The following is a 25,836-nucleotide window of genomic DNA, read 5'->3' on the forward strand; positions in this document are numbered from 1 at the left end:
TGCACCACACCGAGCCGAGGACTTCTTCCACTCCTGCACTCGACCAGGGATCGTGTTCAAGCGGGCCATCAGCGACTCAAGGTCATTCTGAAGTGTCTCCTCAGGCCAGAGCGTCGAGTCGATGCGAGATGTGGCGACCTTCAGCCTTGCGAGATAGTCCACGACAGCTGCAACACGAGACTCCAGTCGGAAAACATCCATGGCAACTTCGTCGTTCACCGGAGAATTGACGGGGTCAAGGTTTGGCTCCAGTCGGCTGGTTTCCTCTTCGAAGTTTTGACAAAATTCTGCAAGAGTGATCACTAAGTCAAGGGGATAGTCGAATGGAAAAAGCCACAATTGGAAATATTTGCCAAACATGGAGGTTTACCTTCAAGCATAAGAAACAGCTTCTTGGCAAGGCTACTCAGGAAGGCCTCCAGTTCAGTTTTCTTCTCAGCCAATTTGCTGACTTGGTCGGTCAAGGCAGCTTTGTCAGTTCTCAGTCGACTGACCTCCTTGTTGGCAATCCCAAGAGCAGTTTTCAGATTGGTATTGTCTTGTTCGAGCTTGGTGACTGAAGCTAACTTCTCGTCAGCAAGCTTGATCTTCTCAGCTAGCTCAAGGTCTTTCTTCTGCTGGGCCTCCCTTACCTTACCTGCAAGCCACAGCAAGATCAGATGCTGAAACAAGCAAGGGGAAAAGCAGTCGTCAGGGTCTCACCAAACATACCTTCGGTCTCCTCCTTTGCCTTTGTCAGCTTCTCTTGAACCAGCTTCAAGCTCAGCTCGACTTGAGTATGCTTCTGTTCCAGCTCTGAGTAGCGAGCCACAAGATCACAAGAGTTCTGCGAAGAACCAATCGACTAAATGTCAAAAATAATTCACTTCCGAGTGAAAAGGGAAAAGCACACGTTTCTAAGACTACAGCCGAATACAAACATTCAACCGTAGTCTCGGGGACTACACCCAGTGGGTGCACTCAGCGTGCCCCCACTAATCTTGTTGAAGACAAAGTCGACCAGTCGACCTCAAAAAAAAAAAAAGCGTGCGAGATGCATTCTCTAAGACTGTGATCAACTACAAGCAGTCGACCACAGTCTCGGGGACTACACCCAGTGGGTGCACTCAGCGTGCCCCCACCGGTTTGTGAAATCCAGTCGACCAGTCGACTGACAGAAAGATTTACATTATAAAGCCTAAGGCCGACTGCCAGCAGTCGACCTTAGCCTTGGGGACTACACCCAGTGGGTGCACCTAGCGTGCCCCCACCGGTTTGGTGAAATCCAGTCGACCAGTCGACTGACAGAAAGATTTACATCATAAAGCCTAAGGCCGACTGCCAGCAGTCGACCTTAGCCTTGAGGACTACACCCAGTGGGTGCACTTAGCGTGCCCCCACCGGTTTGTGAAATCCAGTCGACCAGTCGACTGAGAGAAAGATTGACATCATAAAGCCTAAGGCCGACTGCCAGCAGTCGACCTTAGCCTTGGGGACTACACCCAGTGGGTGCACTCAGCGTGCCCCCACCGGTTTGCGAAATCCAGTCGACCAGTCGACTGACAGAAAGATTGACATCATAAAGCCTAAGGCCGACTGCCAGCAGTCGACCTTAGCCTTGGGGACTACACCCAGCGGGTGCACTCAGCGTGCCCCCGCTAACACGGAGTTTATTCGACACACCCAGTGGGTGACTAATATAAATTTCGGAAAAGAAAAGTTTTTGGTAGCATATCCAACAGAACAAACAGCGGTCGACTGACCTGGACATTGCTTTGGAGGGCAGAACTGGCGTCATAAGCTGCCTGGCTCGCGTCCCGGATGGTCTTCAGCTGCTCCATCATGAGTCCCGCCTGGCGTATCGCCTCCTTCGCTGCGCCAGCTTGGTCCTCCGGGACGTGGTGCGTCATGAAGAGGGAAGGCTGCTGAGCACTCGTCAGTGGATTCGCGAAGGTCACCGTGTGTCGAGTGGTGTTCTCTTCCTCCACAGTCAGAATTTCAGGCGCCGACACATCCTGAGGCACCTTACTGGCGGACGCTTTCCGACTCCTCCTGTGCTTCAGCGGCTCTTCATCCTCATCATCATCAGGAAGATCGATAACAGTGTTGGGTGGAGCTGCGGAGAAGGATCAGGATCAGAGATCGCGAGTCAGTCGACTAAGAATGGTATTAAGAACACAGTACCTGGATTCGAAGTTGCTGCATCCTCCATCTCGTGGTCATCGGCCCGGGCCGAGGTCTCAGAAGTAGCAGCACTGCAACTCCAAAGGATCAGTCGACTAACCTCAGCGTCGACCAGAGATAAAGTTCGCACAGAATAAGAAAATATGAGCAACACAATTACCCTGATATGGTGGGGATGGACACCTTCATCTTCGGCAGGAGCTTGGTCGGCTTCGATGAGGCCGCCCTGGGCTGCTTCGGCGCCTTTTCAGTCGGCGCCGGAGAGGTGGTCCGAGGGCGCTTGGTCGACTGAGTGGCGGTCGCAACCCCCTTACCACGCTCGGTCGAAGGGTCGTGGACAAGCTTCGACCGCCTTTCTGAGCGCGGTGGAACGACCTCCTCCTCCTCTTCTTCCTCGTCCTCGATGTCATCTTCATCACCTTCATCATCATCATCGTCGTCATCATCCCCTGCAGCATCCGAGTCCCATTCCTCCTCTTCCTGGCTCTCGCCCCCACTCGCCTCGCCCCCGCTCGCCTCGCCTTCCTCAGTCGAAGCTTGTGCCCCATTGGGCATCGAGTACAACTCGGTGAAGGCCTAGCAGATGCCCAAACAAGGATCAGTCGACCAGTCGGCAGGGTTAGCAGAAATGAATACGACAAGGACACAATGGAAAGCAGAGCAAGTGTACCTTGTTTGGGTCGCTGTTGTGGTCGAGTGGAGGAATCCTTCTGGCTCCGCGCGGGTTGTCCCTGTTTCCGGTAACGGCTACCATCCATCTTTCCAGAGTGGCATCGTCGACTTCTTCTGGATGGACCCTAGTCTCGTCTTCGGGCCCACAGTACAACCACATGCAGTGGCTCCGGAATTGAAGGGGTTGGATACGACGCCTGAGGAAGACCTCCAGAAGATCCATGCCCGTCACCCCCTCCCGAACCAACTGCACCACGCGCTCCATCAACATCTTCACGTCGGCTTTCTCCTCCGGAATCAGCTTCAGAGGGGAGGGCTTGTTCACTCGGTCCATGGTAAACGGAGGGAGTCCACTCGACTGCCCTGGCGTCGACTGGACCTGACAGTAGAACCAAGTCGACTGCCAGCCTCTGACGGACTCGGGAAAGGACATGGGCGGGAAGGTGCTATTGTTCCTCACCTGAATCCCCAGGCCCCCACACATTTGGACGACTCGGGTCTTCTCATCACCTGGGCTCGCCTTCTTCACGGTCTGAGAGCGACACGTGAAGATACGTTTGAACAAACCCCAGTGCGGTCGACAGCCCAAGAAACCCTCACACATGGACACGAATGCAGCAAGATAGGCAATGGAGTTTGGGGTAAAGTGGTGGAGCTGCGCTCCAAAGAAATTCAAGAAGCCACGAAAGAAAATGCTTGGCGGCAAGGAAAACCCACGATCAACATGAGTGGCCAGAAGCACACACTCACCCTCTTCTGGCTGTGGCTGCCACTCCTTCCCCGGCAACCTCGCAGCTCCGTGAGGGATCAAGCCCTCGTTGGCCATGTCGAGGAGGTCCGTCTCCGTGATGGTCGACTGGATCCAGTCTCCTTGGACCCAGCCTTTCGGCAGGCGGGATCTGGACGAGGACCCTCTGCGGCTGGTGGATCTCCCCTTCGCCTTCTCCGATGCCGACGCCTTCTTGGCACGCTCCAGCGCCGCCGTCTTCTCCTTGGCCATGGTCGCCGGTGAGATGCACGAAGGGAAGTGGTGCGGGGGCGAGAGCGGGCACGCTGAGCAGGGAGGAAGGAAGCAGAGGGAGAGAGGGAGAATGCTGAGGCGCAACACAGAAATCCTCGCCGGGCACATTTATAAGGTCCCTTCCGAGTGGCTGACATGTGGGCCCGGTCGATCTAATCATATCTGGGAGCAGTTATGAGGACTGGATACGTGGCGAAAAAGGCGGCGCGGAGATCGAGGCGGCTATGCCCCGTCCCATCCGAACGCCGCGGTCTGCCCCGCTTCGCGCGCGCCCCCAAATTTCGCACCCCGCGGAATCCGCGAGCAACAAATCAGTCTGTCAGACGCGGTGTTTCCGGCGATCCGTCGCTCGGAGATCGTCGAAGCTCGAAAGATCACTCGACGCAAAAATAGAATGGATCGAGTCGACCGAAGACAAATTGCTCCCTGCCAACGAAGAGATTCTTTGATCCAGAACAGCGCACAACTAGAGCGCAAAGGTTAATCGGAAACGACATCAACTCCTTCTTCACTCGAAGCCTCAATCCATTCGGGGGCTAATGATGGGGTTATGTACCTAGGGTAGGGTCATGGACCTGTTCCAAATAACTTACCCTAGGACATCCCTAGAAGAGGTCGCCTTCCAGTCGACCAACGAGGATTCACTCGACTGGCCTGAAGGACTCGACCACTAAGACTCACTCGACCACCAGGAGGTCAAGGGGCACTCTGCACCGCAACGGCCTGTAATTAAGTAGACTTTATGATAGTAAAGGCACTTTATGTGGGGCGTTACCAGTAACGCCCCAGACTTAACTCACCTTAAACCCTCTCCTACGTGGGCTGGCTGGGGTCCTGGCGCACTCTATATAAGCCACCCCCCTCCACAGGCAGAAGGGTTCGGCACCTTGTAATCCATACATTGATAATCCACTCGACCGCCTCCGGGCTCCGAGACGTAGGGCTGTTACTTCTTCCGAGAAGGGCCTGAACTCGTACATCCCTTGTGCTTACAACCTCTCCATAGCTAGGACCTTGCCTCTCCATACCTACCCCCCACTCTACTGTCAGGCTTAGAACCACGACATGAGTCGTCCGCGGACGAAAAACGGACGTGCGTCCGTTTGAGTCGGCGCGTTGGGCCGCCACTTTTGTCCGTGCCGATCCAAACGGACGCGGACGGACGAAATGAATCGCCCCATTGAAATTGCTCTTATACTTAAATGCATGTACTAGAAAAAGGTGCCCGGTCTTCACTACTGGGAAATCTTGCAAAAGTGAAGGTGTATGTACTGGATTTTTTTTTTATTTTGCCGTTTCCACTACTGAAAAAGCAATCCCCAAGATAGTGGCGGAGCTGGAGTAGCAGGTTGCGTGAAGCTTTTCTCGGATAATGATGCGGTGTGAAGCTGAAGCCGACCTTAATTAAACGGCTAAGTACGGGTAGCATTTTAATTTTAGCCGAGGAATCTGACTCTGAGGAGCAAAATTTCCATACGTACGCGTTAGCGTCCGATGATATCTCTTTGCAGATAATGGAGGCTTTGCTACGATGATAGAGATATGGATTGCTCGGTAGTAGCTTCACGAGGGCTCCTCGGGTCTTTCGGCTTCGCACGTATGGATCACGTCCCTTCGCCGTGACGCGCGTAGAAACAAAAAACTTTTACAGAAAGCAAGTTAATAAGGCAGGTCAATGAAGGTGCTGTGTGAGGTGCGGCGGACGACACCGCAGTTGCGTTTTGTGGGCAACCCCCGTCGGTGGCCGCACAAACAAGGGACTAGGATAAGAGCATCTACATCCAGGCCTCTCATGATTGTCTCAGACATTCAATAGGCTGTTCGGTCACTGATCGGTCATAAAAAATCGATCCAGCCGAATCTCTCAATCTCCAGACAAACGTCAGGGCTAACCAATACCCCTCATATCCAGCCTAAATATAGGGTGGATATGGAGCGGCCCGGGCGCGTTCGCCTGACAGGCCCGGCCCATCACGCACCCCATAAAAACCCCAATCCGGGCGGCGAGCTCAAACCCTATCTCGCTCTCTTCCCCTCTCGCTCCGTCTGTCCACTCTTCTCCCTCTTCGGTTTTGATCCCATCCACCACGATGAGCAGCTCCGGCAGCGAGTCTGGCTCAGAGGTCGGCTATGAGAAGGAGATGGCCCTCTGCATTGCGCTGGAGCGGTCGAAGGTGGAGACCGGCGGCAACTCCGGATCTGGAGCGCCACCGCACCTCCCGCGCCGGCGCAACACGGATGCCGGAGCTGGACCCTCCTGGCCTGCGCGTAGCGACGCTCGGTCAGCACAATCCTCACCAGTCCTGCGTCGTCTCCATCCACCGTCAGCTACTCCTGCACGCGGCCAGCGCTGGGTGCTTGTGTCTGCGCCTCCGGCCCGCACGCACTCTCCGGAGTAGGAAGCGCGCGCCGCGAAAGGCAGCATGCACGGGAGAGGGAGGTGGCGGACCAGTCTGTGTGCCGCCACCGCGGGACGGAGTCGGACATTGACGAGGACGCACGTCTCCTCGCCTAGGTGTACCGCCATTCCCTCATGACGGCAGAGACGAACGCTCGCCGCCAAGGCGCTCCGGCTAGCTATTGAGCAGTCGAAGCGCGAGGCAAAGGAGGCGGCGGCGGAGAAGGCTCGGGTGGCAAGGCTGAAGTGGGAGCAGGACAGGGCGGTCCGTCGGATGAAGGGGCTCATCATCCTCTCCGACTTTGACGATGGCGACAGCTGGACCTCCTCGGCCAACGACCAAGACCCTCCACCAGCCGTGGACGTCTAGAGCTGCGCCGGCGACCGGAAGGGCAAAGACCCGGCGAGGAAGTGATGATTCCGCCCCCTCCCCCCTCCTCAATGTTTATATCGCTTTTAGTTGTAGAAGTTTATGAACTTATTCTGGATGAACTATGATATTTTGGATGTGGTGAAGTATGTGTATGTCCGTTTGTAGCGGATCTTGTGTTCCTTTGCAGCTTAATTTTGTTGTTCGTCGTGTGATCATGTAGGATAGATCAATGTGTGCATGAGTATTATGGCTATAAGGCGCTGGACATGAGATACGCGGATGCAGAATGACAAATATGAGGGATGTCCGATCAGTGCCCGCGGACGCACCCGGATGGGTCCGCGGGTGTTCGAGGTGCCGGATTTGCCGAGTCTGGCTGTAGATGCTCTAAGGAGCTTGCGTTCACGTCAGCTACAATCTATAAATTAACAAAATCGTGTCATCTTTGGATCATGCGTGTATTAGTGAAATCATAACAATACAAAATGAACATTTTACAGGAACTTGCGTGTCCATGTCTTTTTTTGTTTCCAAGGTTCTGAATGAGTACTACTTCTGTATCAAAATATAATACATTTTCTATTTTGGTATGCATGTGAGTAGTCAGGTTTTGAAAGGGTGTCCAAGAAAAAAAAACATGCAGTGTATGGCTAGATGACTAAATTCTTGCAGTTGTGGTGGGTAGTATAGTAGTACTTCTCAGTCTACGACTTTCTTTGCTTGACGGACCGTCCAATGCCTGCCTCCAGCGCATTCATATGGATGCCACGCAATCTCTTTTGTCAATTGCTACTCCACGTAGTAATCCGTATGTATAATCATTGTTAACTTTCAGCAATGCGACGCTGGTGATCTTATCATCACACTGCCTTTCTGTCTCCCTGCTGAGGAAAGATCGAGCTACGGGTGAGGGCCAACGTGAGCTGCATTCGTGGCTAGGTTCATTGCGGCTGCGGAACGACACGGAGGTGAGCTTTTCCCTTTTTCGAATTGGAGTTATTTATTTATTTTTTGAGTTGGACGAAGAATAGCAAGGACGGCTCGGAGCATCTACACCCGGAGGCCTCAAACGTTTGGACGGACGACCTGGTCATCGATTGGTTAAATTACCGATTCATATGGACCCCTCATATCGGTCCTGAATGTCCGGCCGACCGGCACCCCTTATATCCGGTCTAAATCTGGGGCGCATATGGGAAATCCGGGCGCGTCCGTCACGTCGGATCACACAGTCCGACCCTATCACAAATTGCATCAAATCCCTTCCCTTCGACCTACCAGATTCCATTTGTTTCTCTCGTCTCTTCTTCCTCTTCCGCGTCGGCCGTCTCCTATGGATTTGGCATCACATGACTTAATGGATTTGAATGCTTTCTCTCAAATGGGCGGCGTTTGTAAAGACCGTACCTGATCCCCAAGGTAACAAACAAAGATATTTTGCAACAATGCCGGAAACAGCAAGGAAGGATGTGCAGTGAGCATTCATGTGGGAAATTGTTTGTGGAGCTGCAATCATGTGGGAATCAGAGACTTTGTGGCAGCTGATGACATGTTGAGTCATTTTGCACAGTATGATTGTCATGGACGAGGATGATGGGGGTAGCCCGAATCAATAATTTTGAAGCGTATGTAGAACAAGTCCATATCCCGAAAGATCAAGATGTAAATCAACGTATGAATTTCTACAGATGCATCAGAATCTTTAAGATCATCAGGCGCATGCACAACTACTCGGTGATCTTCTGAAGCATATGTAGACCTACAATGAAAATCAAAGAGCTAAAATTTGACTTGTGCACTTAAAATAAATTTTATGTTCAATGTTATTTTCCCTACCAACAAATATAATATACATGTGACATTAACATGTATGGTGGACGTGAATGAACTTGTATGAATTTGAGAGTTTGAATTTAAGGTGTGGGCTTGCCCGACCACGTACCTGGATGTTGTAAAACAGACTGTAGTACATCTTAGCCGAATAGCCGTAGGCAGTAGGCGGTGAGCAGTGACTGAATGGCGAGTGACACAGCCCACTACCACTGGGGAGCAGCAGGATATACCAATGGAAAGTGTCTCCCATTTGGATTTTTGCGATCAATCAATCGATGGATCGAGGCATGATTGCTCACGTAGGTTTATAGTTCATTGAACTTGGACGGCTCTTTCTCGTTCTCTCCTTTAGTTTTCTGGTGATGAAGGTGTGCCATTATAGAGGTGCGTGTTTGAAAAGAACACGAAAACAATGATGTTGATGAACACTAACCATGTAAATTCTGTATCTCTAGTGGTTCACTTCTTGCAAAAAAGAAAATCTAGTCTTTCAGTTAAATTTCTTTAACTACCAAAAGATACTTTTTAAAAATTAAAGACGTCAAGTCATTCTTCTCAATATTCTAACTCCTAAAAATTTCAAGGGTTTACCACTCAAACTTAGCCCCACCTATTCAAATTTGAGTAAACTTCTTCTCCCTAAGCCTTTCCCGTTCAACTGAAAAATAGTGCCAATGCATTCATGCCACAACCGCCGGCACTGACTCGCTAACCTCGGCCACCGCGCTGCCCTCCTCCTATGAAAACATGTCTTTGGCTCCCTCCACACCAATCCCTTTCCGAACCCTAGTCCACCACTGTAGAACTTGACCTCCTGCCGCCACTCCCCGCCCCCGAATTGAGCTCCCGTTATCGCCACCCGCCATGGCCCGAAGCAAGGCCACCGCCCCGGCGATGCTCTTGTGGCAGCGGAGGGTTGAGATGGCCATGGTCACGCCCGCACCGTTGTCCGTGTCGAGCCCCAAGTCGAAGCAGGAGGAGATAGAAGAGCAGGAGGAGGAGCCAGATATTATGCCGTTGGAGTTGGTTGAGCGCGAGTTCGAGATGAAGGAGGAGGTGGAGCTCAAGGAGCACCACCTCGTGAAGAACCAACTCGCCACAAATGTGTTGACCAAGCCGCACTCGCCGCCATCCACGTACACACATTGGCGGTCAAGGAGCACCTCACCGTCGAGGCATTTGTCGATGCCTCGCACGATGACACCATCAACCACACCGCTTATATTGTGAAAGAGAAGTTGTTAGTGGAGTTGTTCGCCTACCTCGACAGGCTTGGCTCCCCCCCTCCCCCCCTCCCACCGACAAGGTCGCCCCATGTCCAAGGGGCACCCACGATCCCAAGGCACCAGGCTCCGACAAGGGTAGAGCCGATTGAGATCTCCTCAGACAAGGAGTAACATGGTAGTTTAGGTTATTTAAGTGTAGTTTAGTTTTTTCGGCAAGTTTTAGTTCAGTTGGGCAATGCTATGTATACTTAGGCACTATGTTATCTTAGTCATGTTCTAATTCTAAATGAGTAGTTTGTGCAAATTCATGATTTTTTGAGAGTTAAGTTTAGGGAAAGGATCAGGTGCTAAAAAGTGTACCTCGTCGGAATTTTGGGAGTTAACTTTGGGCGCGTGGCTTAGGGAGTTCAAATTTTGTAGAAGGGGTGGAGAGGCTCTTAGTTGGTGTAGAAGTTTGATTACCTCAATTCGGTAGAATGTAGTAGTAGGTGTTCTTCCCTAGAGACGTGGTTTATCGAACCAATGAAAGGATGGTGCTAGGTGAAGGGAACATCTAAAGTACCTACTCTCGTAAATATTCTCTGTTTCCCGAACCACTATAGTGCAATATTAGCTCGGCACACAGATACAAATAAGAAGTGGGAGTGGTAATAAACTATAATAGAATAAAATAGTCCAGAGGAGGTTTGACATGCAACTACGTACATGTGCTTGGGATCATAATGTACATGAGAAATAAATAAAGTAATAGTGCAACTTGATAAGTAGGCGATGCCTCCAAAGGACAGCACAACCGACTGCCACCGAATTGAGGATTGAGTTGTTCAACCTCACCACATTCCATCTTGCAGAGATACCCAAGTTATTAAGAATGTATCGGATCAACCTTGGCCTAAATTGGCCTCATGTCGCCGCTTCCTGCCCCCAAATTGAGTTCCCGTTGTCGGCACCCCCCATGGTCTGAAGCAAGGCCACCGTCCCGCCGATGCTCTTGTGGGAACGGAGGGCTGAGTTGGCCATGGCCGAGCCCGCGCCGCTGTCCTTGTCGAGCCCTAAGTCGGAGGAGGAGGAGATGGAGGAGCGGGAGGAGCGGGAGGTTGAGCTTCAGTCATGGGAGTTGGCTGAGCGCGAGCTCACAATGAAGGCGGCGACGGAGCTCGAGGAGCACCACGTCGTGAAGAACCAACTCGCCGCAAAACATGTCGACCAAACCGCTTGCCGTCACGTTTTTTTACCCTTCTAAATATGTTGATCTCCTTTGTTATTTATTTTCCTAATGCCACAATGCGGAATAATAGTACTCAATGAAAGGATCATAATAATTCCTTTATAAATTTGCATTTTTCTCAATATGTATATACACTCGTTCCTTAATACATGTCGATAACTTGCCTCTTCAGGGAATGAAGGTCGAAAAACATGATCTTTCTTATTGTTTGTTTAGCATGGCGTAAATTTATAGTTCATTGAGCTTGGACAACATAACAACAAAACTTACGCTTCTCAATTTATTTCTTGCAAATTTCTGTATTTGTATGAATTGACAATCTGAACAATATGTTTTATGTAGAAATAAATGTCAGAACAAGACACTGGAGGTGTGTGTGGAAGAAGTTCTAAAGTGTACATGTGGTAAGATACACATGCACTTGGAAATCTATATCACAACCAATTTAAGGAGTACAGAACTGTAAATTGGACATACAATATCTTAGCAACTACATGCGATGTATAAAATATTTCACCCACGGAACATACAATATCTTAAACTATACATAACAAAGAATTAACTTGTTGTTTTAAACAATCCTAAGAGTAGAGAAAACAGATGCATAATAATCTAAATTTGAAAAAACAGTGAAAAATTGAAAAAAAAAATTATAAACATTGTTAAATGTTTTACTAACATGCAAAGTTACATGTCTGGAAAACATTTGTCAGAGTTTGAAAAAAAATCAATGTCCCAAAGTGCTTAAATTTTTTGCCCTATTTTGAAACATTGGTCTTTTTCTTGCCTAGGCCTCCACAAATGTTTTTTCACCATGAAATTTTGCATGTTGGCAAAACATTAAACAATGTTTGTCTTCCTATTTTTTTCCAGATGGTACTATTCACCCGAGGTGCATATGCGCCCAACTGCAGAAATTTCATGTCCGATCAAGAGAGATATTTATGAGGTTAACATTAAATTTGTAAAAAATATGGTAACAAATATTCTGAAAGAATTCACAAGTGTAAATTGTAAGGTACTTCATGTTTTTGTAAATTTTCACGCAGGAGTAAACATATGTTTGCGCCCTCGGTGGAGGTTTTTTTCCCCAACAAATGGTGAATTGTATTGACTCAAAATGAAGCATCAAAAAGATACAAACGGAACGAGCACATACTCAACCTTTGTATTGCTAGGATGCACACAGTCAACACCAATGCACGCACACAAAAACACGCCCACGGTACCCAAAGTCATATAAGACCAAAGTTATGTGTAGGCGAGACCCAAAGCAATCAAATCTACGACCAGCAAATTACAACAATTACTATATCCGCACCGACCAACTCATAACATACATGAACGACGAGATTCTTTAAACAACAACGCCTTCAAAAAAGAAGCGACGATCAAGTGCCGCTGTCACCGGATCCAAGCACGCAAGGCTAATATAGTTTTTTGCGCTGGAAACCAGTCCAAACATATTCGCGCAGTACCAACTCTGGTCAGATCTAGAATTTCACCGTAGCTTTTTTTAATTTTTTGAGGAATGTTTTCCCCGTAGTTTTACCCCCACCACAAAAGGTCCCTCCACTTCCCCACCGAATTTGGTTTCTTCCAAACATATCAATCCCACACACAGGATCTGACAGTTCTGCCCCCAGCACAAAATCTACCCCACACACAGAAAAGCCACTGTACCCCACGTCAACGGCCGTTCCTGCGCATCCCCCGGGCCGGGGCGTTTCCAGAAGTTTCGCGGTGGCGCCTACAGACAGCAACAGCCCACAGACACCCCTCCCGTTTTCCCGTCACCGCGTCTGGGAAAACGCAAAACAAAACGGGAGGCTGAGAAAAAAAGAGTCCGCCGCCGTATACTACGGGCAGAAAAAAAAGGAAACGTCGCAGTCCCCACGGCCTGCTCACGTGCGCAGCCCCCCGCCCGCCACGCGCCGCCCTCGTGAGCCCGCTGCCTATTAGAACCCGGCCTCGCTGCCTATTAGAACCCGGCCTCGCTGCCTCCACAGGCAGCCGCCAGTGCTCAACTGCGGCAGCTAAAACTCGATTTTATCCCCGGAAAATAGATCGCCTCTAGTCAGCGGCGGCGCCGCCGCTTCGCTTCTCGGCTTGCTCGGCTGGTGAGTAGAGCTCCCGTCCTTTTCTCCCGTGTAATTTATCCTTGCTGTTTGTTTCTCCCAAGGAATTCTTGTAGTCCCGTAATCCTGTTTGGTGCCGGGGAGCGGGATCGCCTCCGGAAACTGGATCTGCTTCGATTCTCGGAGCTTTCGCTCGGCGTTTCCGTAGGTTTTCTTTCTGTGGCTGCCTGTGCGCGAAAGCTACTTCGATCCTGGGCAAAGCCGTGGTTGTTTTCTTGGATAATATTCCTCGGATCCTGATGTTTGCACCGGGTCCCTGTCTCCGGCGGACGCTTATCCGCCGTGGAGGCTGGCCCGGTTAGCATTTAGTCCCCGAAGATTCGAGCTAATCTCTCCATTGGATTCTCTGGATTAGCTGATTAATGGAGAATTTTTCTGGATTAGCCGATTCGCTTCTGGTAGCGGCGGAGCATCTTATGCTTTAGTTTGGTTATATTATTCTGGTTTATTAAAGGTTTGCGTTGCTGTGCACGCCTCTAGCGGTTTATAGAAGTATAGAAGATCCAAGTAGAAGGGGCCGGAAACTCTGACAACTTCCAGGTGAAGGGGCCGCCCCCGGTGCTTGCTTGCCGTTTCCTTCCAGTTTTTTGCTTAGTGCGTTCCACGGCTGCAGACCTCCAAAGCTCCTTTTGAGAAGGTCGGCGTTATGCAGAGTTCACTCTCCCGGAATTTTTGCGCAAATTCCTCTATCGGAAGTTGCTAGTTGCCGCAGTATATTTGATTTTAGGTGATCTCGTAGGGAGAGATTGGTTTCTTGATAAAACGTAATGATCCTAAGGCCGTCCATAGCAGTTCTTCTTACGCCACTTCTAGCTGACTTTTGGTTCCTTCTGAACTTCTGGTTGACTTGAGAGATTAGTGCAGTAGTCGTTGCTTCTTGAAGAATTCTTTTCTTGAACACGCATCTAAATGCGTGACATTCTGCATCACAAGAAACTCTGCCACGGAAGAGAACTCCATGGTTAAACAACGGCTTAATAGCATAAGCCAACCAAAGAAATTAAAGCACACGGCAAGAAAACCAAAACAAAGCAAAAGCAGAAAAGAAAAATCAAGTACTGAGCAAAAAAGCGAAACATAGCAAAGAGACAAGGACGGCACTACTTATCTAGGCAATAGCGTCTAGGTTCTCGATTGCATTATTGCTCCATTCCTCTGTTTGTGTTCCCTACCTAATCTTGCGGGTATTTATCTTCGGTTCACTAGATGTGACGTGTTTAAGTAAAAGTAGTAAGAACCCTACCTTGGTCAGGTAATTGCTAGATCTCGGTGAGGGCTTCTGACAGCGACATTCCAGTATGGTTTAGCGCCCGGGGAGGTTACTTGGATCTTGCTTTTACGTTTTTGTTGCGGATACTTATTACTTACTAATCTAACCTATTGACTCTGTTTATACAAGTTTGCTAATAGCTGCACTACTGAATGCAGGTTTCTCTGTAAAAATGGTCAATGCACAGATGGTGAGTGGGTACTTGGACAATTCGTTCAATGCACTCATGGTTTCTGGTGGCGGTGAGAGTGGACAGACACAGAATGGTGGCACGGACACCACCTTGTCAGGTTGGAAGGACCTCCCCATGGAGCTTCTGCTGAGGATCATATCAGTAGCTGGAGATGACAGGATGGCCATTGTAGCCTCCGGTGTTTGTACCGGGTGGCGTGATGCACTAGGATGGGGAGCCACGAGTCTCTCCTTCTCGTGGTGAGTGATCCTCCATTCTGCATATCTCTCATATGTGAACATGCCCAATTCTTCAGTTTACAAGATGGTTCAAAATTTTGGTCATAATTATGAAATGTCACTTGTAGGCTGTAGCACAGCTTATCACTGGGTTCGTAGTTTAGATCCTTCTACTTATTCAGTCATATGATGTATGTTGGAAGTTCACTGCAAATGTGAAAACTTTCTAAGTCAAGTAATTTGATTCGTCAGCTGTCCACCTTGATTCTAGAAAGAACAAAAAAAAAATGTTGTAGTTATACAGCAATTAAAACTGCTCAATCAGATGATATATTTGTCCCAAGAAACTTTAATTTCTTAGTTCGAAATAAATAAATGGTTTGTTCAGGGCCTTATGTGACAACTACAAAATCTTGTCTTATTAGCAATGTTTGAAGTGCAGTCCAGATATTGATTGACCAAAGTGTCATTTTCAGGTGCCAGGACCACATGAATGAGTTGGTGATATCACTGGCCCACAAATTTACAAAGCTTCAAGTCCTTTCTCTAAGGCAAATCAAGCCTCAGCTTGAAGACAGTGCAGTGGAGGCTGTAGCAAATTCTTGTCATGATTTGCGCGAGTTGGATCTGAGCAGAAGCTTCAGGCTTAGCGATCGGTCCTTGTATGCTCTGGCACATGGGTGCCCTCACCTTACAAGGCTGAACATCAGTGGATGTTCCAATTTCAGTGATGCTGCTTTGATCTACCTCACTAGTCAGTGCAAGAACTTGAAATGCTTGAATCTGTGCGGGTGTGTGCGGGCAGCATCCGACAGAGCATTGCAGGTACTAAAGCTGCGACAGCATATTTTGCATGAACCTTTATTTAATCTCTATTATCTTGGTGCAGGCCATAGCCCGCAACTGTAGTCAGCTGCAATCTTTGAACCTTGGTTGGTGCGATACTGTCACTGACGGGGGAGTCACTAGCTTGGCATCAGGATGTCCTGAACTTAGGGCCGTCGACTTGTGTGGCTGTGTTCTTATAACAGGTAATTTGTTTGATCGATCTTATGTTCCCACAGTCTGCACAATCTGGTGCTCTGTTGATTGCTAAAACAAAATATACAAGGATATTAGCACTTCGTTTCTCTGCTCTGCTAAGGTAGTTTAACTATTTAGTTAATATCAGACATGCTGACAGGCACAAACAATATCAGAACTGAGACTGGCTTTCTGCCAAGTCTTATGCTTTGCAATCATATTGTAATTTTAGGGCAAGGCATTTGCAACTCGCATTATTTATTGGAATGCACAGTCTCAAACATTACATTACACGCATCCTTGGACTTTTTTAGTTTGCTATATATGTCTTCTTACATAATGTGCAGTCTTCCTGATTTTGTTAAGTTGCTTCTGCATCCTTTACCCTTGTACACTGTTCTCTGAGGTGCAACCTTCATACTTATCCAAGATCAAGTCAAGTGTGCTCATCCAAATTTGTTTCGGTTGTTGATGATGTTCACCATGTACGGCATTGTTATCTAAGTTCAGCATCGTTTACAGTGCTGTAGTTGCTTGTCAGTCGCATGCAGAGCCATGCTCATTGCCTGAAATCTGACTCCTGTCCGTTTCTCCTTCTGCAGATGAGAGCGTGGTTGCTCTTGCAAACGGCTGCCCACACCTGCGTTCCCTGGGGCTGTACTACTGCCAGAACATCACCGACCGGGCCATGTACTCGCTGGCCGAGAACAGCCGCATCAGGAGCAAGGGCATGAGCTGGGACACGGCCAAGAGCAGCCGCGGCCGCGACGACAAGGACGGCCTCGCCAGCCTCAACATCAGCCAGTGCACCGCGCTGACGCCCCCGGCCGTGCAGGCGGTGTGCGACTCCTTCCCGGCGCTCCACACGTGCCCGGAGAGGCACTCCCTCATCATCAGCGGCTGCCTGAGCCTCACCGCCGTGCACTGCGCGTGCGCCCACCACCGGCACCGCGCCGGGGCCGGGAGAGCCATCCTGTCAAACCATGCCTACTGAGGTCCCTCCCTGTGTGGATCATGGCAGGGTTCTGAGATCCCGGCATGGCCGAGTTTGTATCGTGTTGTATCAGCGAACGTGAAGTGGAACCGAAGGTGCGGTGGAAGTCTGTGTGTCTGTACTTGGACATTAACAAAATGAGTTCTCCGAAGAATATGTGAGCCTTGCTTGTGCAATGTGCATGTCAGTTTTGTGTGTGTGTGTGTGTGTGCGCGCCACGGGACTAGTCACTATGGCTAGGCAAAGCTGGCCTGAACAGATTTTATTAGAAGAAAGCTACAGTATTTACTAAGCTGAGATAACTAGAGGGGACTGAGAGTGCGAAGCAGAATCACAACGCCCCCCGGTGTCAACCTCGCTCGGGCGGCGCCCGATCCTTATTTCCCGACGACCCTTACTACAGCGCATATCTCATTTTACCTCGCTTGGGCGCACCGGGGCCCCCCTGCGGGCTCGAGCAAGCCACCCCGCGCCTCCCGCTCATCTTGCCGCCGCAAGGAGGCGTCGCCGGGCAAAGCCACGGGACCCCTCGGTCACCGTTCTCAAGCGCGGGGCTGGTGTTGCTCCGCTGCTCCACGTGGCGATGCTTGTAGCCGTGGCCTGAAGCCGGAACGGCGTCTTCAGGGCGGGTGGTGCGCATCGTGGGCGTGTGCTGCGGCTGCCTTTTTCGTTGCTGCTTCGATAGGCGGTGTAGGGGCCTGCTGTTGTGCTCGAATAAAGGTGGCGGTCCTGGGGTTCTTCTTGCGCCAAGACGAAGAGTTGCCTGACGTTCGTCCTTCCTGATTTGGCCGGAGTGGCGGGTTTCAGAAGGCTCCGCAGGCGAACTCCCATGAACGTATTAGGTCTGGAGATTGCTGGATCTGGTGGGATTCGTTTGTGCCCATTGGTTCTCCGTTAAAGAGCGGGCGGCGTGAAGCTCTACTAGATATGTTTAGCTCCATGTTGATGTCAGAGATGGAGAATGTCATGGAAGCCGAGATTGGAGGACTAGTAATGGTGATTAGAGTCTACGGCGTTGAGGAACTTTCTTAGAGTTTTGGGATTCGTAGCAACGGTATGTAAGTGGGGGCGACAACACAGGTGAAGTTCAAAGTCTTCTGTTCAGGGTGAAAATCCAAGGTCTGACCTTTATTGATTGTGCCTGGCAATGGTCTTGTTGAAGACATTATTTTGAGAGCGGGAATTATCTCCGGGGTGAAAAACCAAGATCTACGATCGGACGACGACGGTGTTGGTGCACAATTTCCTCCTTAAAAGGTGTCGCTTTTGGAGAACCTGGACATCAGGTGTTGTCTTGGTGGTGGTTATGCTGCTGGCTGCTGCTGCAAGGCCTGAAACACTGTAGCGGGACTTTTTTTAGTCTCTTTTTATTTTTTGGCTGCGTGTATCTATAACGTCATTAGGGCATTGTGTTGTTGCAGAGGCTGAATGTAATTGGTATCTTCACGATATTAATATATATTTTTTATCGAAAAATCTCATTCTACTGCTCCCTAAAAACTGATAGAGTTAATATCAAATTAACCAGCAAATCAATCTGTTTGATCAGATTTTGGAATCATTGATGATAAGTTAATTTTAGAAAAGTGATGGAAAGATTAGCATCACCTCGTTGGAGTTGGACCTTTTTATGCGAGATTCTTTTTCATATGTCATAGAGCTTAAGAAAAGAAGTGGTTTTTATGCACAGTGTCGCTGTCCACCTTGCCGCACCTCACGTGAATGAGCAACTGAGCCGAGTTTAGACCTATGTTACTGGTGCGCTTGTGCTTAATTAGTGGAAGCGATTTTAGAAACCTTTTAGGCTGTTTTGGGAAGGTTTCGCATGTTTTTTTTGTTTTTTCTTTACCAGTTGTACAATTTTTATTTTTTCATTTTCAGTTAATTTTAATTTTAATTTTTTTATTTCCTTTTCCTTTACGATGACCGGCAGTTGACAGATGGGCTCGGGTGGAAAAAGATGCGGTGTGTGCTTTCGGCGACTAGATCGGCACGACGGCGGTGATAGAGCTTGATTTCGGTGACGATAACAATCCACGACCGTGTAGGAGTGAGGTGGGCGAGCGGCAGAGGCAGTGAGGTGTAGGCGAAGGCAAAAGGTGGTCGCCGGAAGCAACGCCGACGACGATGCGGCATGCGGTGGGGAGAGTGCCGGCGCGGGTAGAAGCGAATTTTTTTGCTCCAAAGATGGGCGGACGAGTATATTTAAAAGTTGGGCGGCCGCGAAGTAAATATTTTACTCTAACGCATATAGGAGATCGGTTAGATGCAGTTTGAAGGAATAAAACCGAATTTTTACTCCTCCCGTGCCTTTTATTTATGGATTGGTTTGAGATGCTCCAAGACCCCTAGGTATATGGTGGCCGACAAGTGCAGTGAAACAATTCTACATGTATCAGTCTATCAGTTCATGGCCAGTCATATAAGTTTGACATGTAGGCTATAGCCAAGGAAACTTCAAACATGCATTTATGAGTTTAGGCCTGGAAGTTGTCATAAGCGCCCTGAAGGCACCTTTAGGTCTGAATTATTTCTCTAACTAAAAGAGGAAGCTTAGAGCATCTCCAGCCGTTCGGCCCCCCAGGGCGTTAAAAAGGAGCGGTCTGGGGGCGAACCGGCGCTAGTTCGGCCCCTGAGGGCGACCTAGCTCCCAGTCACGCCCCCAGACGCCGCCTCCAGGACGCAGAAAATTTAAACTTGGTCGTTCCCGCTCACAAAAGACGCCACAAGTCCGGCGATCGCAAGTCATAATTCGGCGATCGGATATAGTCAGGTGTACAAAAAATAGAGCGGCAGAAGTTCGCGTGCGCAACGCATCACTCGACGGGCTCTGCCCCAGGCGTCGGCGGAGTTGACGTGCGCGGGCTTGGCGGTGTCGGAGCTGCTTCTGCACTGGGCGGTGTCGGCGCGGCTTCGGTGCTGCTGGGCGTCGTGGAGGCGTCATCACGCGGGCTTGGCGGCGGCGTCGACGTGGGCGTCGGCATCGGCAGCGTTATCGAGGGAAGCTGGTTCACGATGAGGCCGCGCTCCACCAAGTGCCACGCCTTAACCGCCTCGTCGGTGCTCTGGAGCATGTCCGCCCCGCCCAACAGGAAAGCCAGGTCGGTGTTTCTCTTCTTGGCGGCGACGTTGGTCCGGAGCAGGTCGAGCTTGACGGCGCTGCTCGACATCAACGCCGACCACCGCGCGTCGGTCTTCTCTTCACGAAGGACGGCCCGAGCCTGCGCGTCGGCGAGGCAGTGCTCGATGGACTCGTGCACTCGAGCGGTGGCCGCGTCGGCATGTTTCCCCTTCTTGACACCTTTGTTGCCATCCTGTCGCCCTTCCGATGCACCAGGAGTCGGCGCGTCTGGCTTGTAGGTCTCCTTGGCCTTGTCGAGGGTGCGCCGGACTTCCGCCCACTTCTCGCACTTGTCAATGCGCTTGTAAACATGGAGGTACTTGAATTCAGCGTCGCTGTTGCTCTGCCGGTACAGGACGAACATGCGCAGCAACTGTGCGGAGGAACAAACAGTTGGCGGGCGCACACGGCGAAGAGAGGCGGGAGACCGGCATGGCATACCTGATCCTCAACGCTGGCGCCGCTCTCCGGGCGAGCCGCAACCTCCTTGATGACCCCATGCCATTTGTTGCACACCCCCTCGATATGCCCCCAATGGTTCTCCATCGCCTTCGAGCCGCGCTGCATGTAGACGCCCTTGAAGTAGGGGTCGATGAGTTTGCGCTCGTCGAACTCGGCCTTGATGCGCTCCCAGTACGTCTCGATGCTCTTGTTCGTGCCGGTGGTCGGGTCGAGGCAGACGACTTTCCATGCTTCGGCGAGGCATTCCTCCTCCTTGGACGCCCACTTGATGCGCGGCTCGCCTGACCTGGCCGCCCGCGTCTTCTTCTTGCGCCTCTTCGCCGGAACAGTCGCCGGCTCCTCCTCCACCTCCCCATCCTCCTCGTCCTCGTCCTCCTGCTCCTGCTCCTCCTCGCCGTAGACGTAGCCGAGCTCGCCATCCATGCCACCGCTGAGATCCACCGTCTCGTCCGGGGTGTCGAACCCGGGAGACGCGGCGGTCGCGGCCGAACCTGCGGCGATGATGTCGTCCATGTCGCCCTCGGTCTTGTCGGTGTCGCCGAGGTGCGAGAAGGGCAGCGCACAACGACGGAGATGGGGCGTCGGGGAAGACGCGTACATGGGTGGCGAGTAGTTGTATGAAGGGTACTGCACGCCGGTGAAGGTCACCGGTGAGGGTGTGCGCTGTGCCGGGTGTCCATGGGGGAATGTGACGTTTGGGTTGAACCCACCGTGCGCGTCCCCGTCGGCGTAGCTCGGCGAGGGTGATCCCCATGTCTGTGGCGACGGAGAGCCGAAGCTTTGCTGGCCCCAGGGAGCGTACTGGGCGTGGCTGCCGGGTGGATTCATCATCCCCGCGCGAATCGCCTCGGCCTCGGCTTGGTCCGTCGAAGCGGCAGCCGCAGCCGCGCGCGCCGCGTTGTCACGGGCCTTCTTGGCGATGGCCCTGTTCCGTTGGTCGGCGGTGACAGCCTCCCGTCGCTGAACTTCCGCCCTCCACTCGGCGTTCGGCATGCCCGGTGGCTTCGACGGCGGCGCCCTCGGCTTCCTCTGCTTCGGCTGGGCGACGGAGGCGGTCGCGGTTGCCGCCGCGCGGGGGACGACGTACTTCTTCGGTGGCATGGCGGCCGGCTGGGAGGCGAGCGGGAGGGAGATTGGTGGGAGGAAAGGAGAAAATGGGAGGAAAGTGGGGGAAAAGCGGGAAAAAACGGTGGGAATAGGCGCGTGACTCGCCGACAGGGCGGACCCCCCCTAGAAGCCCGTTTTTCGCCGGCTCGGGCCGAAACTGGTGCCGGCGCCCCAGGCGCCCCCCAGGGCGCCGGGTTCTACCTGGGTCCGCCGGCACCAGTTTCGGCCCGAGCCGGCGAAAAACGGGTTTCTGGGGGGGACTGGGCCGTTTTTTCGGCGCCGACGCGGCAAAAACGCCTGGAAAGGACCTGTTGGGGGCGCGGCTGGAGATGCTCTTACATACAATACAATGTTTAACTTCTTCAGCCAAAAAATCATCGTTACAAATGATGTGTACTTAAGGTATCTCCAATGACGACTCTCAAACCGACCGCATACATTTAGACCGTGCGGTCCGGGCGTCTTGTGCCATCCAATACGGTCCTGCATCGGTCCAAAGGGGTCTGGACGTATTTTCTCCCGCAAACCGAAAACAAACGTGGGGGCTTTGCGGGCATCCGAACAACAGCCACGCCCGCTTCTGACCACCATGGCCCACCCCAAACCATCCTTCCTCGCCTGCGCGCGTTCTCATCCAGCTGCCCGCATTCATGCCAATGTAGAGCGTCCGCTCCACATTGAATCCGGCTTCAGAGCATACGCGATCTCTCACTGCCTCCTTCATTGAAGCGGCGTGCCGATCGAGGGTGCCGCCCACGACACGTCCTCGATGTCCGCACCTGTTCAGTGTCAGGGACACGTTACTGGACGGGACGAGACGAATATCTACCACGCCCGTTCAATGCCCCGTTCGTCCGTATGCCGCGAGTAAGCAGGCTCATCGCCCAAGAAACCTACTTCGGCGCCACGCATTGACGAACCCGAACGCCTGGCCTAACAGGAATCCCCTACTTAAAGGCGGCCAGAACCGCCTAACTCCACGCCACAACACAAGCCGCTCCACATCCTCCTCCCTTGCACTGCATCCGCCATGACTGTAGGCGACAAAGCTCTGTGAGAGAGCCTTTCCACGGAGATGAAGCAAGAGGTGGCCGCCCTTGCAGCCGCCTGGTAGAGCCGCCGTGCCAAGCAGATCGAGGCCGACTTGTCGGCCAGCTCGCCTGAGGTCTTCGACGACGAGGACGACCCCACGATGGCAACGGGCTCCGACGACATCGTACCGGAGCCCGCGCATGTGCACGCCGGCTTCACCATAGAGCAGGCGCATGCGCACTACAACGCCGCCATGTCGGAGGTGCAGTCTACGCCAGTGTCTATGTCGGCGTTACAGCAGACGCAAAAGGAACAACGGTGCAACCCGTTCCTCCTGGAGCAGCAACAGCCAGCGGAGGGCCAAATATACGGGGATCACGCGAGCGAGGAGGCCGTGGAGGCCATGGACGCGAAGAACCCCAACTTCGTCGCGGATCAACGTGTGATCTACGAGGTCGTTCGTGCTCAAGCCACCACTCGTCAGGAAGCGGCCACCGCGAAGGCGCATCTGCAGGCGATCGCGAAGGAGAACAACACTGGCTACGCCTTCTAGCCCTGACGAACTATCAGGCGGCCCGGCGGGACGACGATAGCACATGCGCCACCATTTTCATCATGGACCTCATGTCCACCGGCAGCGAACAAGGTGTGGACTCCTTCGAGGATGAATAGGGCACGGATGGCGGCAGGGCCTTGTGTCTCATGTGGGCCGGTCCGTCTCCCGTGTTCTACTCTTCCTCACCGAAGACAGCAGCTTCACTTTATCGGTCTTATCATTGGTGCTCATGAAGACGACATATGTGGTCTCAGGAAGGGAACAACGAGGGCTTGGACACCGGTTTGCATGAATGACATCCGGTTTATATGAAATCCGCCGTGTTTGCACAAATTTCATCATGTTAATTCATAAAATTGTTAAAATATATGCGGCCAACGTTGAATGGCGGTCTTTTGTATCTGTGTCCATAAACTAATCCCCATCTGCGGATGGATGCGGGAGTAAATTTGCTGCCCTTACCTTTCCTTTACATAACGGCGTCCCTCATTTTATCTACGGGAAGTTGTTCCGGAATACTCTTTTGTGGCTGTAGATAAAACCACAATACCGCATTGAACAAGGCTATACTGTAAATCGGGCCTCAAATCAACCATCATTAAGACATTAACAGAGACATAAGAGAGACTTTAGTGGACACCACGACGATGGCCACATGTATTGCTATCAAAGCATCAATCGATCTTCATGGCGTCCATGATGTTCTTGCCGTCGAGCTTGCTGGAGACCACGAGCTTCACATACTCCTCGACGCTGATACTCCTGTACCGCGGCTCCTCGTCTCCGACGGCCTCCTCCAGCGGCCCGTACATGGTGCCGAACTTCCCGCTGTGGAACGTCGCGATGGACATCCGCTCGTGGCGTGCGTTAACCACCGCCCTGTGCTCCACGCTCCTGTACTTCCCGTTGGTGAACACCTCAATCACGTCGCCGACGTTGACGACGAGGGCGCCGGGGAGCGGTGTGACCGGGACCCAGCCGCCTTTCCGCCTGATCTGCAGCCCGGGGACCTTGCTGACCTGCAGCAGCAGCGTCAGCCCGACGGCGTCCGAGTGCGGCGACAGGCCCAGCACGCTGTCCACATGCGCCTCCGGGCAAGGCGGGTAGTAGTTCATCCTCACTGACTGCGACGCCGCGAGCCTCGTCATGTCCGAGTGGTCTCTCACGCCCAGGTTCTCCGCCATGGCTCCCAGCAGCTCGCCTGCAACCCTTTGCACCTCTGCAGAGTAGTTCTCCAAGCAATTCCTGCCACAGCAAACAAATCAACATCTTACAACGGTGGCTACCTGCGGAAGCTTGACGATGATATGATTTTCTTATGTCAGCTGATTGTCCATGGGTTTTACTTACTTGAATGTGGAAGGGTTGGACGGCCAGAGGCGGAGATCGCGGTAGCTGGGCGGCTGCGTGAGGAGGAAGAACATGTCCGCCCAGTCGAGCGTCTGCTCCTCCGAGACGACGAACGCCTGGCCGTACCCCTCGATCTCTCCGGGCCGCTGCGCAAAGGCCGCCTTCTCCGCCAGCGGGAGCGCGAAGAATCCCATGACGTTCCTCTTCATCTCCTCCAGGGTCTCCTCGGGTATCCCGTGATTCACCACCTGGAAGAACCCCCAGTCCTCGCAGGCCGAGCGCAGCCTGGCGGCCTCCTCGTCCCGCCCGCCGGCGAGGTCGTCCGGACCGAGGAGCCGGCCGAGGTCGATGATGGGGACGTGCTCCTGTTCTTCGCCGGCAGGGGCGTCGGGGCGCAGGTCGGCCGTGTTGGGCTGAGGCCGCACGTAGCGACGGAGGAGGGTGGGCGTGAGCGTGAGCTCGTCGGGGCGGCCGGCGAGGTCCTGCACGTTGGGCACGGGCAGCGAGCCGCCAAGGTTCCGCGGCTTGGGGTCGGCCATCAGATCAGATGAGGTTGATAGATTATTGTGCTTGCTGGCTGCTCATCTCGTCAGTGATTTATCTTGCAGTTGCAGGTGAAAGGCGGCCGGCACGTTTGTCTTGTCCGGGGTCCTGTGCTTGTGGCGTTCGCCACGTTGAGGAAGGAGACGAGATCGACCAACAAAACTGCGAGCTGGAGTATATTGCAATAGCTAATTGAGCTGTTGTGCAAATGCCAATAGAAAAAGTCTGAGATACCGACGCGGCAGCTACCACTTTGTTTGCTTGTAAAGAGGGGAAGGGAGTATCTAGAAGGAACATAATTGGTTTGATACCAAAAATTGGTTGATATCAAAAGTTGGCAATACCAACATTTGGCAAATGCCAAATATTGGCTAGTGCTTGGTTGGCTACCATGTTTACTTGCCAATCTCACAAGAAGTTGTCAATTTTTGGCAACTTTTGATATTGCCATTTTTTGTACAGTTAAACTTCGCTATGAAAACAACTTTAAACGGTGCCCCTTAAAACAAGACAATGCATTTATTTCACTATATCTTTTGAATAAAATCAGTGAAATAATGAGTGTAGACAAGTGATACAAAAGAAATGTTCAGGCATATCAAAATGAATATCCGCGTATTTCAAAATAAACGTTCATGTATTTAAAGGAAATATCACGTGAAAGGAAAATTATTGTCTTGCAAAAAGAAATTTCACGTGTATCAAAATATGTTCTTATACTTCAAAAGAAATGTCCCTGTGTTTGAAAATAGATGATGTATCTTAGGATAAATATTCATATATCTTAAGTAAACTTGAACATGTTTAAAAAACACATGTTCCAAAAGAATTATCTCTGTATCTCATACAAAATATTATTGCATTCATGAAAACAAAGAATAAAAATGTAAATGGTAAATGATTTTAAAATAGGGT

The 25,836-nt window shown here is 51.5% G+C and overlaps 2 protein-coding genes across 2 annotated transcripts; one reads left to right on the plus strand and one right to left on the minus strand.

The window, feature by feature from the left end:
• The first annotated feature begins 12,902 nt into the window (after positions 1-12,902).
• Positions 12,903-16,926, plus strand: LOC119269956 (F-box protein SKP2A-like). Its single transcript, XM_037551904.1, has 5 exons — positions 12,903-13,034; positions 14,481-14,754; positions 15,210-15,558; positions 15,623-15,764; positions 16,359-16,926. Exons 2-5 carry the CDS (start codon positions 14,495-14,497, stop codon positions 16,748-16,750), a joined length of 1,143 nt encoding a protein of 380 aa, XP_037407801.1. The 5' UTR covers positions 12,903-13,034; positions 14,481-14,494; the 3' UTR covers positions 16,751-16,926.
• A 6,669-nt stretch (positions 16,927-23,595) lies between these two features.
• Positions 23,596-25,175, minus strand: LOC119269958 (S-norcoclaurine synthase 1-like). Its single transcript, XM_037551905.1, has 2 exons — positions 24,379-25,175; positions 23,596-24,273 (listed from the first exon to the last, which is right to left on the minus strand). The coding sequence occupies exons 1-2, from the start codon at positions 24,915-24,917 to the stop codon at positions 23,703-23,705; spliced, it is 1,110 nt and encodes a 369-aa protein (XP_037407802.1). The 5' UTR covers positions 24,918-25,175; the 3' UTR covers positions 23,596-23,702.
• Between the last annotated feature and the right edge of the window lie 661 nt (positions 25,176-25,836).

The sequence above is a fragment of the Triticum dicoccoides genome, chromosome 3A (genome assembly GCF_002162155.2).
Source record: "Triticum dicoccoides isolate Atlit2015 ecotype Zavitan chromosome 3A, WEW_v2.0, whole genome shotgun sequence".
Taxonomy (NCBI): domain Eukaryota; kingdom Viridiplantae; phylum Streptophyta; class Magnoliopsida; order Poales; family Poaceae; genus Triticum; species Triticum dicoccoides.